We start from the raw sequence: 13106 nt of genomic DNA, 5'->3' as shown, positions 1-13106 counted from the left end.
GCCCAGCAAAGTGATTAGGGTTGTAATTGCCACTCTGTGCAGGTTTATTTATTTATTTAGAGAATTTTATATACCGACAACCGTTTGCACATCGTATCGGTTACCCCCATGGCTTCTGTTTAGCATTGTAATTGCTGTTCCAAAATTACTACTGGTTACCTTGATTATTAATTTATTTCCTCTATTCACTAGGAATCCTTTGTGTTTATCCCATGTCCTTTTGAATTCTTGCCTTCACCACCTCTTGACCCCTATTGCCATTTGTGCCTGAATGAATGCCTCCTCCATCTCCCAAAGATGATTTGTGGCACATGATGTAAGAACTGGATTAGTTCATGTACAACTCCTGCTTATACACAAAAATCTCCAAACAGGCCCAATGTGGTTTCCAGGCAAATCTACCCAGCCAAAATTACAAAGGTGAAGAGGAGATTAGGAGTTGGAAGATTGATTCACTTCTGAACTTCCTATCTTTCACAATAAAGACTGCAAAACCTATACATCTTAGGGCTGCAGCTCCTGCTAAACACACAGCATCAGGTTACTTCCTCTGTGCTCTCAGCACTCTCCAGTCTGAGCTCTAGAATGCTCTGTGAATCCGTATGTAAAAACCCTGGCACACACCCATAGGGCACTCTCTGTGGGAACGTATGTAAAAACCCTGGCACACATCCATAGGGCACTCTCTGTGGGTCTGTATGTAAAACCCCTGGCACGCACCCATAGGGTACTCTCTGTGGGTACGTATGTAAAACCCCTGGCACGCACCCATAGGGCACTCTCTGTGGGTACGTATGTAAAAACCCTGGCACACACCCAAAGGGCACTCTCTGTGGGTACGTATGTAAAAACCCTGGCACACACCCATAGGCTACTCTCTGTGGGTACGTATGTAAAAACCCTGGCATGAACCCATAGGGCACTCTCTGTGGGTACGTATGTAAAAACCTGGCACACACCCATAGGGCACTCTCTGTGGGTACGTATGTAAAAACCCTGGCACGCACCCATAGGGCACTCTCTGTGGGTATGTATGTAAAAACCCTGGCACGCACCCATAGGGCACTCTCTGTGGGTCTGTATGTAAAACCCCTGGCACACACCCTTAGCGTACTCTTTGTGGGTACGTATGTAAAAGCCCTGGCACGCAGCCATAGGGCACTCTGTGGGTACGTATGTAAAAACCCTGGCACGCATCCATAGGGCACTCTCTGTGGGTACGTATGTAAAAACCCTGGCACGCACCCATAGGGCACTCTCTGTGGGTACATATGTAAAAACCCTGGCACGCACCCATAGGGCACTCTCTGTGGGTACGTATGTAAAACCCCTGGCATGCACCCATAGGGCACTCTCTGTGGGTACGTATCTAAAACCCCTGGCATGCACCCATAGGGCACTCTGTGAGTCTGTATGTAAAAACCCTGGCACGCACCCATAGGGCACTCTCTGTGGGTACGTATGTAAAAACCCTGGCACGCACCCTTAGCGTACTCTCTGTGGGTACGTATGTAAAAACCCTGGCACGCAGCCATAGGGCACTCTCTGTGGGTACGTATGTAAAAACCCTGGCACGCACCCATAGGGCACTCTCTGTGGGTACGTATGTAAAAACCCTGGCACGCACCCATAGGGCACTCTCTGTGGGTACGTATGTAAAACCCCTGGCACGCACCCATAGGGCACTCTCTGTGGGTACGTATGTAAAACCCCTGGCACGCACCCATAGGGCACTCTCTGTGGGTACGTATGTAAAAACCCTGGCACGCACCCATAGGGCACTCTCTGTGGGTACGTATGTAAAAACCCTGGCACGCACCCATAGGGCACTCTCTGTGGGTACGTATGTAAAACCCCTGGCACGCACCCATAGGGCACTCTCTGTGAGTCTGTATGTAAAACCCCTGGCATGCACCCATAGGGCACTCTCTGTGGGTACGTATGTAAAACCCCTGGCATGCACCCATAGGGCACTCTCTGTGGGTACGTATGTAAAAACCCTGGCATGCACCCATAGGGCACTCTCTGTGGGTCTGAATGTAAAAACCCTGGCACGCACCCATAGGGCACTCTCTATGGGTACATATGTAAAAACCCTGGCACGCACCTATAGGGCACTCTCTGTGGGTACGTATGTAAAAACCCTGGCACGCACCCATAGGGCACTCTCTGTGGGTACTTATGTAAAAACCCTGGCACGCACCCATAGGGCACTCTCTGTGGGTACATATGTAAAAACCCTGGCACGCACCCATAGGGCACTCTCTATGGGTACTTATGTAAAAACCCTGGCACGCACCCATAGGGCACTCTCTATGGGTACTTATGTAAAAACCCTGGCACGCACCCATAGGGCACTCTCTATGGGTACATATGTAAAAACCCTGGCACGCACCCATAGGGCACTCTCTATGGGTACTTATGCAAAAACCCTGGCACGCACCCATAGGGCACTCTCTATGGGTACTTATGTAAAAACCCTGGCACGCACCCATAGGGCACTCTCTATGGGTACATATGTAAAAACCCTGGCACGCACCTATAGGGCACTCTCTGTGGGTACGTATGTAAAAACCCTGGCACGCACCCATAGGGCACGCATAGTAAAATAGTATTACCCCAATGCCCACTCTAGGCAATAGAAGTATCTCCTTCCTGTGAGGAACACGCACCTAGTAAGAAATCAATGGGCACTTTATTAACTGCAAAGCTTTTGCAGATTTCAGCTAGTAAGAAAAGAGTATAGGCAGACACAAACTATTTTTTTTTAATAAAAAAGTAGCGTTGGATGCACTGAGCACTTACATTACCAAAACATTTTGTTTTATTTAAGGGAAAAGGGGGGCGGGCTCCACTTGCATGGATGGAAGAGGCTGTGGCTTTAAAAGTTTGCTCACCGCCGCCCTAACCCAACAGACGACAGCTCCGGTTGAGCTGGAAGCCCAAAACAGCAGGAGGAACCTGCTTTGCAAATAAATTAAAAAAAAACCAAAACATTCATGCTGTTTATCTAAGATCTGTGAAAAAAAACCCCGCCATTATTTTTCCCGCGAATGCATTTTCATTTGATCTGATGGGTGGTTATGGAAGCAGTGAGTGCCTGAGCTTGGATTATAGTGCCAGGCTTCATTTGAATGATGCTATTCTCAGCAAGCAGATCACAGCTGGGCATTATGCTATGTTGGTTAATTTAGTGTTTGCGCATTTGGAAATGAGCGGACATGTTGCTTTTCCAACACTTTCAAACCTTTGGTGCAAGTTAAAGCAGATTCTGGGTAGGGAGCGTTTTCCCTCCAGCTTCAGTCTTTCCTGTAACTACTTGCGCAGTGGCCGGTGCTTGCGTCAGTCGTACACTGAAGGTGCTGGAGTGAGTCGGTCACTTGTGCAACAGCAGGCCGGCTCCCTTCTCTTCCCCCTCAGACTTGTCTTAACATGCAGAAAAGCAAACGCCACGCTCCAACAGTTCCTGTTTTGCGAAATAGAAAAGGAGATTGCCCCGTGCCCCGTGCTCTGCCGGCGCCTGTGACTTTAAATCCTTCGGCAGGTTGACTGCTTTTCTGACGTCACCCGCTCTCCGGGCCGGCTGCAGGTGGCGCGCGGGGTGGGCGGGGCCGAGCATCCTCCGCAGCGCGGCGCTCGCCCGCGGGGAAGCGGCGGCGGCTGCTCCAAGGTGAGGGGCGGCAGGGGGTGAGGGGCGGCACCCCCCGCCGCGTATCGCAGGATGTGTGTGCTACGGAGCTTCTGGTATTGCTGGGTCGTGCCTGTGTCTGTTGATTAGCAGAATGTGGCCCCATCGGAGAGACTGTGCCAGTATTTGTGTGAGGTTAATTGATGTCAGGCTGCAGCTCGCGCGAGCCCTGAGCCTTATCTTTTTATCTGCCGTACTGTATCTCTGCTGCATTCTCACGCCTCTTCCTTGCCCTCCCCCTCACTCATCTCTTCATTCTCTCCCCCCCCTTCCCTCCATCTTTCCTTTGGCCCTATTTTCATTCTGTCACTCAAACTTTTCTTCCTCATGGACTTGCTTTCCTTCCCTCCTGTCCCTGTTTCTTGCCCGCTCCCACCTGTCCTTCCCTCGTAGGCTCCCTGATTTTCCTGTTCGCACTCCCTCTCCACCCCCTCCCCTCTATTCTTAGCTTCTCTAGCTCTCCCTCCTCTCCCGGCAGTGGAGCCATTAATGGAACAAACTGCTATTTGCAAGATATGGAACCCGTTGTCTTCTCTGCCCACGGCACTAGCTTCCTTTCTTTGAATGGCTTTGCGGTTTACTGAATACTTTTCAAGCCTGGAACCCGCTTTTTAACGGGGTGCGTTTTTTCTCTGGTAGGAATCAGAAGCGATGCGACTTCATGAACGGGCAACTTTAAACGTGGACTAAGCAAAAAGAGCAAACAAGTGCATAATAACTAGGGACATTTCTCTTTTCAGTTTTATTTTTCCCGGGAACTTATCATTGTTTGTTCTGATTATTCTCCCTGTTTTTGTTCATTATAATAACTGACGAATTCCCGGGAAAAATAAAAACTGAAAATGAAGGTCCCTAATAAAAGAGCTTTCTTCTAATTCTGCTTTAACCTGGGAATTTTTAAAATTATTTTATAGAAAATGGATTGATCTGACTGAATTGAAATCATTTATTGTGAGCTCAGAAACCAACAGCTGTCAGTGGTTTGGTGCTAACACTAATCGATTTATTGGGTCTATTCGTTGTAGAATAGTTATTGCTTTTATATTGTTCTAAACAGAACTTGTGAGCTGAAGTCCTTATCTTTTTCTAAGCGTATCTGCCATGTTTTTTCCTTCCTCCCTGTGCCTCTTCTCTCTCTTCCTCACACACATGTTCCTCTCTTCTCATTCTGTGACTTTTCTTCTTGTATGTTTTGGTATCCTTTTGCTCCGGCTCTTGCACACTGTTTGGGTTTTCTTCTCCTAAGCATAATTAACATTGTTCAAAGTTTTTTTTATTTTTAGAAAGCATTCAGTGTCTGAGAGAACCTGGAGCAGGCAGTTCTTAGGTCCTTCCTGGTTGACTGCTATTTTCTGCATGTACAATTAGCAAGCTTTTCTTTCCTATCACTTAACAATGGCTATTCCTTTCTACATGGTTCCTGTATACAGTGACACTCTCCAGTTGCTCTTCTACCATGCCATCACTATGGCATAACATGTTATATTGTATGTTATCCCTCCTTTGATATCCACGCCATTTCAAAACATTTTTTTCTCCCAAGTTGATGATTTCAGAATTCGCAGTAATTTTCAGTTAATTTCAAAATGTGCACACAGTCTATTATAGTGTATCCTTGAGGTACTATTATAAAGATTATTGAATGCACCCATTCTAGTGCAGAGACGGAGTCTGATTTCTGTGAAGGATTGTATTGCATATATTGGGTTTAGGAAGGGTGAGGTATAAGGTGGAGTTTTAATGTATGATTTATAGTGGGTAGGTGTTCCAGTGTATGGGGTTTGATGGAAGGTGACTATATTAGTGTAGGGATTCTATGGAACAGTGATGTATGATAGAATGGAGTTTATGGAATGTAGCTGTATTAGGGGGTTTATAGGATCTGTTGGTCTTTGTGTTTTGGAGGGGCATAAGTGTGCTATCTATATCCCAAAAATGGCAAACTACTAAATCACAGCAAAGTCCCAGCTAATCTTATTTTGTCTCTTCTTGCCTAGATGGAACCAACTCAGCAAGTCAACAAGATTCTAGGGTCTACTGCATCTGAGGTAGCAACTGATAAAGCTTCTATCAAAGCCCCAAGTCCCGTTCCCAGAATTACTCCTGTAGGATCCATTCGATCCCAGCCTGAGGGATCCAGTGGGTCAAATGCAGTCCATTTAGGAGGGCCAGTTTCATTAGGAACAATTGGATTCAGGCCTATATCTCCTGTTGGCTCTTTCCCTTCAGCATCTGATAGATTCCAGCCAGAAGGATCTCAGAATGTTGGTCCAGAGGACAGGATACTAATTGCACTGAGCCAGCCTCTGTCAGGAGAGACTAGCAGATCCCAACCTGAAGGATCTGGTGGATCACATACTTTGAGCCCACCTGGTTTACTGTCTCCAGTACAATACAGATCTTTGCCATCTCCTTCTGGCAGCCCTTCAGTCCCACCTGATGGATCTCCATTGTCTAGTCCAAGAGGTTCTCCTTCCATGCATTTCTGTGGCTCTCCCCTGCCAACATCAGGCAACTCTCTCTCAGCATCAGTCAGTAAACTACTCTCCTTAGGTTCTGAAGGATCCCTCTCAAGATCAGAGTCTACCGAATCATTCCCACATGGAAGAAACAGACTATCTCCAAACCCATTTGATGGTTCGGTATGTGCAGAGCCCAGTGATACCATCCCAACAGAACCAGATGGATCATCACCAGATGAAGATTTCAGGTAAGAATAAAGATGTGGAATGGCTATAATCAACTCCCTAGCATCTTCTCTTCCCAGTATGATGTGAAGATTTTATCTCGTTAGTCAGTGGGAATGCTAGTTTGTTGGATATGGTAGTAAGGTAAGGGTGCTGGGTAATGTGAGGATGATTATGACCACCCAAGATCAGTAATTTAAGAAACTCTATGTAGCTGATAGCAGTATTGGCTGACATCTAATTTCGTAATATTAAGATTTTAAGTAGCTCGCATCTCTTTGCAACATTGCCCTAGGAGAGCTAGACATTGTTAGATCTTGGAAGCTAAGGAAGGTCAGGCCCAGTCATTGCTTAGATTGGGGACTACTGGGGAAGACCAGGTGCTGTGAGCTGCAGAAGGCAATGGTAGACCTGCCAAGAAAAAGTCACAGGCACCATGGTAGGGCCATGAAGACTCAGCCCTCCTCTTCCAGAAATGGGTAGAGAGAAGACAGGAAAAACGCATGAACTGCAGGTCTTCAAGAGGTGTAGGCAGATAATGAATTTATTACTATAGATTACGGGACAAATGTGAACTGTAGAGATGGAGGCTTTTTAAAGCTCACACCTTTTCAACACAATAGGATGGGTTAAGAGTGATCGGCTTGTAGCTTCCCTGATATATTCACTACATTCCGTGGTTTCAGAAGTGGAGTTTAACAATATAGTCTGAAGGCTTCTGAACACAGGCAAGAGAAAAACCCAACCTAGTGTGTGGATGAGGTGGATATATGCTCTCTCAGAATTTCCCTCACACTTTTCATAACACCCCATAGTGTGTTCACTAGTGATTCATGTAGATGAAGAATTTAATGCACTATTCAGCACAGACTCATCATGTTGCAGAAGTCATTGGTTCAGAGTAAACAGTGGTCTGATTCTGTTAATTGTGAAACTTCGTGTCAAGGTTTCAGTCCACATGTAGTGTTTGTGGCTCCAATGCAGTATTTCCAAGCAGACAGATCAGGGATGTATCGTCCAGCGTGGCCTGCACTGCATAGGAGAAGCCTGAATCTTCTCTCACTGTGTCTGTCTGTCTGTCTGACAGGATAACCATAGTTACCTGGAACGTGGGCGCAGCCGTGCCTCCAAGTGACATCACTTCTCTTCTGTGCTTGAATGCCGGAGATGGGAAAACAGACATGTTTGTGATCGGGTAAGAGGAAAGGTGATTCCTGCCCAGGGAATATGCCAGCCTGTCTTCCCTACTGAGGTGGAGAAGCTCCAGCTGTTCTGATGAATTGTTAGTGACTCTGCTGTAGGGATGCTGGTTAGGGAGGAGAGCAAAACAGGCGGTGTAACTGAGATGGGGGCTAGAGCCAGAGGGATTAAGGGGTGCAGAGGCATAATTAGTAGGAAAAAGGTAGGTGGTGATGCTGTTGAGTGGGTTGCTGGTGAGATCTCTCAGAGAATATCATGTTCTGTTCTGGAGATCTATAAATAGGGTGGAGGCAGTCCAGAGAAGGGCTACCAAAATGGAGCAGGATTTGCACCCAAATCCCTGTGAGATGAGACTAAAGGACCTAAATATATACAGTGAAGAGATAAAGACATTTCTATACCTCCAAGGTATAAATAATACACATGGAACACCCCCCCCTCATTATTCTCACAAAATAAAGGGCTGGAGTGGGTGTGGTTTGTTCCCAAGCAGTGGGAATGGTGGGCGTCACTGCCAGACCGTAGGGGTGCCATGATTTGACTCGGGGAAACAGCTGCCACACTTGGTGGTGGTTCACTTAAAAGTCTGCTGTAACCAAACTTCTTTAGCAGAAATCTTTTGGCCCGCAGCGTGTTCCCTTGGCAGGGAATCTGGCGCATCCATTCCCATATCCAAATACAGCAGTCCTAGTACCCCCTTCCTTCTCCCTGGTACCTGAAATCCTGTGTGGATGCCCGGCCTCTCTCTGCTTGAAAAGCCTCGTGTCCGCACAGACTCCCCCTTCTGAATGTGACCCTGCTGTGCATTATCGATGCTCCCCCTGCTCCCCTGTGCACTGCTGGTCCCAGGTACCTTCTGGACAACACCAAACTGGCATTTTATTTTATTTTTCCAGGACACTAATAACTGCTTTAGGACTGGAGAGCTTCTGCTTTGTTCTTCATGCCCGGGCATCAGCAGTCCGTCCCCCCCTCCAGAAACTCAAGGGGCCTCTCTATCCCCTCGCATGGACATCCCACCGCATACCACATATGCTTTATTCCAAAGAGGATGCGATTAGTGGAAAATCTAATCAGTCCCCGTACCAGAAGCAGATTTTGTTTTCAGAGGAAAGAATGCTCTAGAACAAGAGCTCAGTATGAGGCTCCAAGCGGTTAAACTGGAGAGCAGGCATCAGAAAAATCTTGATTCAGAGAAGGGGCTGTGCATGCATGGAACAACCTCCCGGAGGAGACCATGAAAACAACAGTAACCAAATTATAGAAAGCCTGGGATAAGAACAGAGTATCCCTAGGCAAGGGGTGGCCGGGGTGCTTGCAGGGTGGAGAGGCGGAGTGTTCTCCTGGGATAGGGTGGGAGGGTGCTTGCAGGTGGAGAGGTGGAGTGTTCTCCTGGGATAGGGGTGGGAGGGTGCTTGCAGGTGGAGAGGTGGAGTGTTCTCCTGGGGTAGGGTGGGAGGGTGCTTGCAGGTGGAGAGGTGGAGTGTTCTCCTGGGGTAGGGTGGGAGGGTGCTTGCAGGTGGAGAGGCGGAGTGTTCTCCTGGGGTAGGGTGGGAGGGTGCTTGCAGGTGGAGAGGCGGAGTGTTCTCCTGGGGTAGGGTGGGAGGGTGCTTGCAGGTGGAGAGGTGGAGTGTTCTCCTGGGGTAGGGTGGGAGGGTGCTTGCAGGTGGAGAGGCGGAGTGTTCTCCTGGGGTAGGGTGGGAGGGTGCTTGCAGGTGGAGAGGCGGAGTGTTCTCCTGGGGTAGGGTGGGAGGGTGCTTGCAGGTGGAGAAGGTGGAGTGTTCTCCTGGGGTAGGGTGGGAGGGGTGCTTGCAGGTGGAGAGGTGGAGTGTTCTCTTGGGGTAGGGTGGGAGGGTGCTTGCAGGTGGAGAGGTGGAGTGTTCTCTTGGGGTAGGGTGGGGGGGTGCTTGCAGGTGGAGAGGTGGAGTGTTCTCCTGGGGGTAGGGTGGGAGGGTGCTTGCAGGTGGAGAGGCGGAGTGTTCTCCTGGGGTAGGGTGGGAGGGTGCTTGCAGGTGGAGAGGCGGAGTGTTCTCCTGGGGTAGGGTGGGAGGGTGCTTGCAGGTGGAGAGGCGGAGTGTTCTCCTGGGGTAGGGTGGGAGGGTGCTTGCAGGTGGAGAGGCGGAGTGTTCTCCTGGGGTAGGGTGGGAGGGTGCTTGCAGGTGGAGAGGCGGAGTGTTCTCCTGGGGTAGGGTGGGAGGGTGCTTGCGGTGGGAGAGGTGGAGTGTTTCTCCTGGGGTAGGGTGGGAGGGTGCTTGCAGGTGGAGAGTGGAGTGTTCTCCTGGGTAGGGGTGGGAGGGTGCTTGCAGGTGGAGAAGGTGGAGTGTTCTCTTGGGGTAGGGTGGGAGGGTGCTTGCAGGTGGAGAGGTGGAGTGTTCTCCCTGGGGTAGGGTGGGAGGGGCTTGCAGGTGGAGAGAGGCGGAGGTGTTTCTCCTGGGGTAGGGGGGTGGGAGGTTGCTTGCAGGTGGAGAAGGTGGAGTGTTCTCCTGGGGTAGGGTGGGAGGGTGCTTGCAGGTGGAGAGGTGGAGTGTTTCTCTTGGGGTAGGGGTGGGAGGGTGCTTGCAGGTGGAGAGGTGGAGTGTTCTCTTGGGGTAGGGTGGGAGGGTGCTTGCAGGTGGAGAGGCGGAGTGTTCTCCTGGGGTAGGGTGGGAGGGTGCTTGCAGGTGGAGAGGCGGAGTGTTCTCCTGGGGTAGGGTGGGCGGGTGCTTGCAGGTGGAGAGGCGGAGTGTTCTCCTGGGGTAGGGTGGGAGGGTGCTGGCAGGTGGAGAGGCGGAGTGTTCTCCTGGGGTAGGGTGGGAGGGTGCTTGCAGGTGGAGAGGCGGAGTGTTCTCCTGGGGTAGGGTGGGAGGGTGCTTGCAGGTGGAGAGGTGGAGTGTTCTCCTGGGTAGGGTGGGAGGGTGCTTGCAGGTGGGAGAGGTGGAGTGTTCTCCTGGGGTAGGGTGGGAGGGTGCTTGCAGGTGGAGAGGTGGAGTGTTCTCCTGGGGTAGGGTGGGAGGGTGCTTGCAGGTGGAGAGGTGGAGTGTTCTCCTGGGGTAGGGTGGGAGGGTGCTTGCAGGTGGAGAGGTGGAGTGTTCTCTTGGGGTAGGGTGGGAGGGTGCTTGCAGGTGGAGAGGTGGAGTGTTCTCTTGGGGTAGGGGTGGGAGGGTGCTTGCAGGTGGAGAGGTGGAGTGTTCTCTTGGGGTAGGGTGGGAGGGTGCTTGCAGGTGGAGAGGTGGAGTGTTCTCCTGGGGTAGGGTGGGAGGGTGCTTGCAGGTGGGAGAGGTGGAGTGTTCTCCTGGGGTAGGGGGGGGGGGGTGCTTGCAGGTGGAGAGGTGGAGTGTTCTCCTGGGGTAGGGTGGGAGGGTGCTTGCAGGTGGAGAGGTGGAGTGTTCTCCTGGGGTAGGGTGGGAGGGTGCTTGCAAGTGGAGAGGTGGAGTGTTCTCCTGGGGTAGGGTGAGAGGGTGCTTGCAAGTGGAGAGGTGGAGTGTTCTCCTGGGGTAGGGTGAGAGGGTGCTTGCAGGTGGGGAAGGCGGAGTGTTCTCCTGGGGTAGGGTGGGTTGGTGCTTGCAAGTGGAGAGGTGGAGTGTTCTCCTGGGGTAGGGTGGGAGGGTGCTTGCAAGTGGAGAGGTGGAGTGTTCTCCTGGGGTAGGGTGAGAGGGTGCTTGCAGGTGGAGAGGCGGAGTGTTCTCCTGGGGTAGGGTGGGTTGGTGCTTGCAGGTGGAGAAGGTGGAGTGTTCTCCTGGGGTAGGGTGGGAGGGTGCTTGCAGGTGGAGAAGGTGGAGTGTTCTCCTGGGGTAGGGTGGGAGGGTGCTTGCAGGTGGAGAAGGTGGAGTGTTCTCCTGGGGTAGGGTGGGAGGGTGCTTGCAGGTGGAGAAGGTGGAGTGTTCTCCTGGGGTAGGGTGGGAGGGTGCTTGCAGGTGGAGAAGGTGGAGTGTTCTCCTGGGGTAGGGTGGGAGGGTGCTTGCAGGTGGAGAAGGTGGAGTGTTCTCCTGGGGTAGGGTGGGAGGGTGCTTGCAGGTGGAAAGGCAGAGTGTTCTTTCACATGAGATAATGTCTGCAGAAGACAGGAATTAACCTTGCTCGTAAGCCAAGGGTACATTGCATATGATCTCAATCTCTTAAGTTTACTACTAGTATTCTTCTTAATTGCATTTTGGCAAAGAGAGCTTCGTTCTGGAGCTCGGAGAATAGAAACAGGTAACATCGTGTAGCAGGAGGCGCTGGGAATCTTGTTTTAATCAAGCTGGTGGCGCCCCTTTTCATGGTCTCTGATTGCATGTCTTGATTTTCTCTCGTGACCCTTTTATCAGCGCTAGGTTCTTAAGTTTTTCTCCTCGGATGTGATGGTAAATCTAGCGTCCAGCGGGAGTGGCCCATTCTCTGCAGATCGCAGTGCTTCCCTTGGGATATGGTGGGAGGGCGCGCTGATGCTGGGACCTGGAGACGTGACCTGGAGCAGCAGGGCTGACGTGAGGAGCAGCTACCGTAGGTGCTGATGTTTTGTGGACCTTCCTCCTCTTTGTGCAGGCTCCAGGAGGTGAACTCCATGATAAACAAACGTTTGAAGGATGCCCTCTTTACAGACCAGTGGAGTGAAGTCTTCATGGATGTACTGAGTCCCTTCAGCTACGTTTTGGTAAGATTGTTTGCAGATATGCATAACTATGCAAATGTAAATGTCCATGAATTTTGCATAATCAATTTGTTTTCCAACCTTGCTTTTATCCATAACGTTTAAGTTGCTCTTTTGGGGAGGCTTTATGGATGGGAATCTGGGATGTCTGTGTGTGGGAGGAGAGACAGGAAATCTGAGGAAGGATCAGGGGTGGAGATGGGGGGGGTGGGGATGTTCTGGGATATTCAGGAGGGAAGAGAGGGTGGTCCTAGGTTAGAGAGTGGATCTGCAGGAAGGGGGGGAGGGAGGGAGGGTATCCTGGGATGAAGGGAAGGGAGGATCTAGGTGGCAGAGGAGTGTCCCTTCCTTGGCTCCAGTTCATCCTAATTGTCTTTATTCCTCCACCCCGCCCCCTGATCTCAGATGGCACAGTAGATTTACTGATCCCTCTTTACCACCCTTTCCTCTTCCTCCTGTAACATTGGAGGGGAGTGGCAATGCCGTGGGCCTCTCCTCTCCTCCCTCCTCTGCCTCTCTGTGCAGTTCGGAGCCCCAGCACACTGCTCTCTCCTCCCTGTGGCAGGGACTCCAGCACAGCTCTCCCTTCTTCTGGGATCGATTCTGGCACAGTTCCCCTCTGGGCCTCGCACTGTCTGGATTTTGCCATCCCCAAAAGTTTGGCACTCTAGGCAATTGCCGAAGCACTGGCCCATCTCACCTTCCCGGGGGTGAGCCTGGAGCAGCCACTGCAGGCAGCATGAGGGGGGCACACACAGCTCGGCCTGAAGCCCTCATTCCAGGACTTGGGATTCAGCTGAAGGTGGAGCGAGGGAGCACAAGCCTGGGGGGGGGGAAGGACAGTGCTGGGGTCATTCCTTGTGGGGGAGGGTGGCAAAGAACAAGCCGAGATGCATTTCCCTCCCCACTCCACCAATCAACA

The 13106-nt window shown here is 51.0% G+C and overlaps 1 protein-coding gene across 6 annotated transcripts in view; it reads left to right on the top strand.

The window, feature by feature from the left end:
- The first annotated feature begins 3439 nt into the window (after window positions 1–3439).
- INPP5J (inositol polyphosphate-5-phosphatase J) overlaps window positions 3440–13106 on the top strand; it is a 53796-nt gene continuing 44129 nt past the window's right edge. The window contains exons 1-4 of one of the 6 annotated variants that reach the window (XM_029571234.1): window positions 3440–3670; window positions 5686–6398; window positions 7463–7570; window positions 12079–12187. In XM_029571234.1, coding sequence (XP_029427094.1) covers window positions 5686–6398; window positions 7463–7570; window positions 12079–12187 — 930 coding nt within the window. In that variant the 5' untranslated portion in view covers window positions 3440–3670. Of the gene's footprint in view, window positions 3824–3900; window positions 4324–5685; window positions 6399–7462; window positions 7571–12078; window positions 12188–13106 lie in introns of those variants that run through there. The other 5 variants (XM_029571238.1, XM_029571233.1, XM_029571237.1 and 2 more) reach the window with 5 other exon arrangements.

The sequence above is a fragment of the Rhinatrema bivittatum genome, chromosome 11 (assembly GCF_901001135.1).
Source record: "Rhinatrema bivittatum chromosome 11, aRhiBiv1.1, whole genome shotgun sequence".
NCBI classification, from domain to species: Eukaryota; Metazoa; Chordata; class Amphibia; order Gymnophiona; family Rhinatrematidae; genus Rhinatrema; species Rhinatrema bivittatum.
The sequence above is the reverse complement of the archived record's forward strand: the minus strand, read 5'-3'. Positions and strand labels throughout refer to the sequence as shown.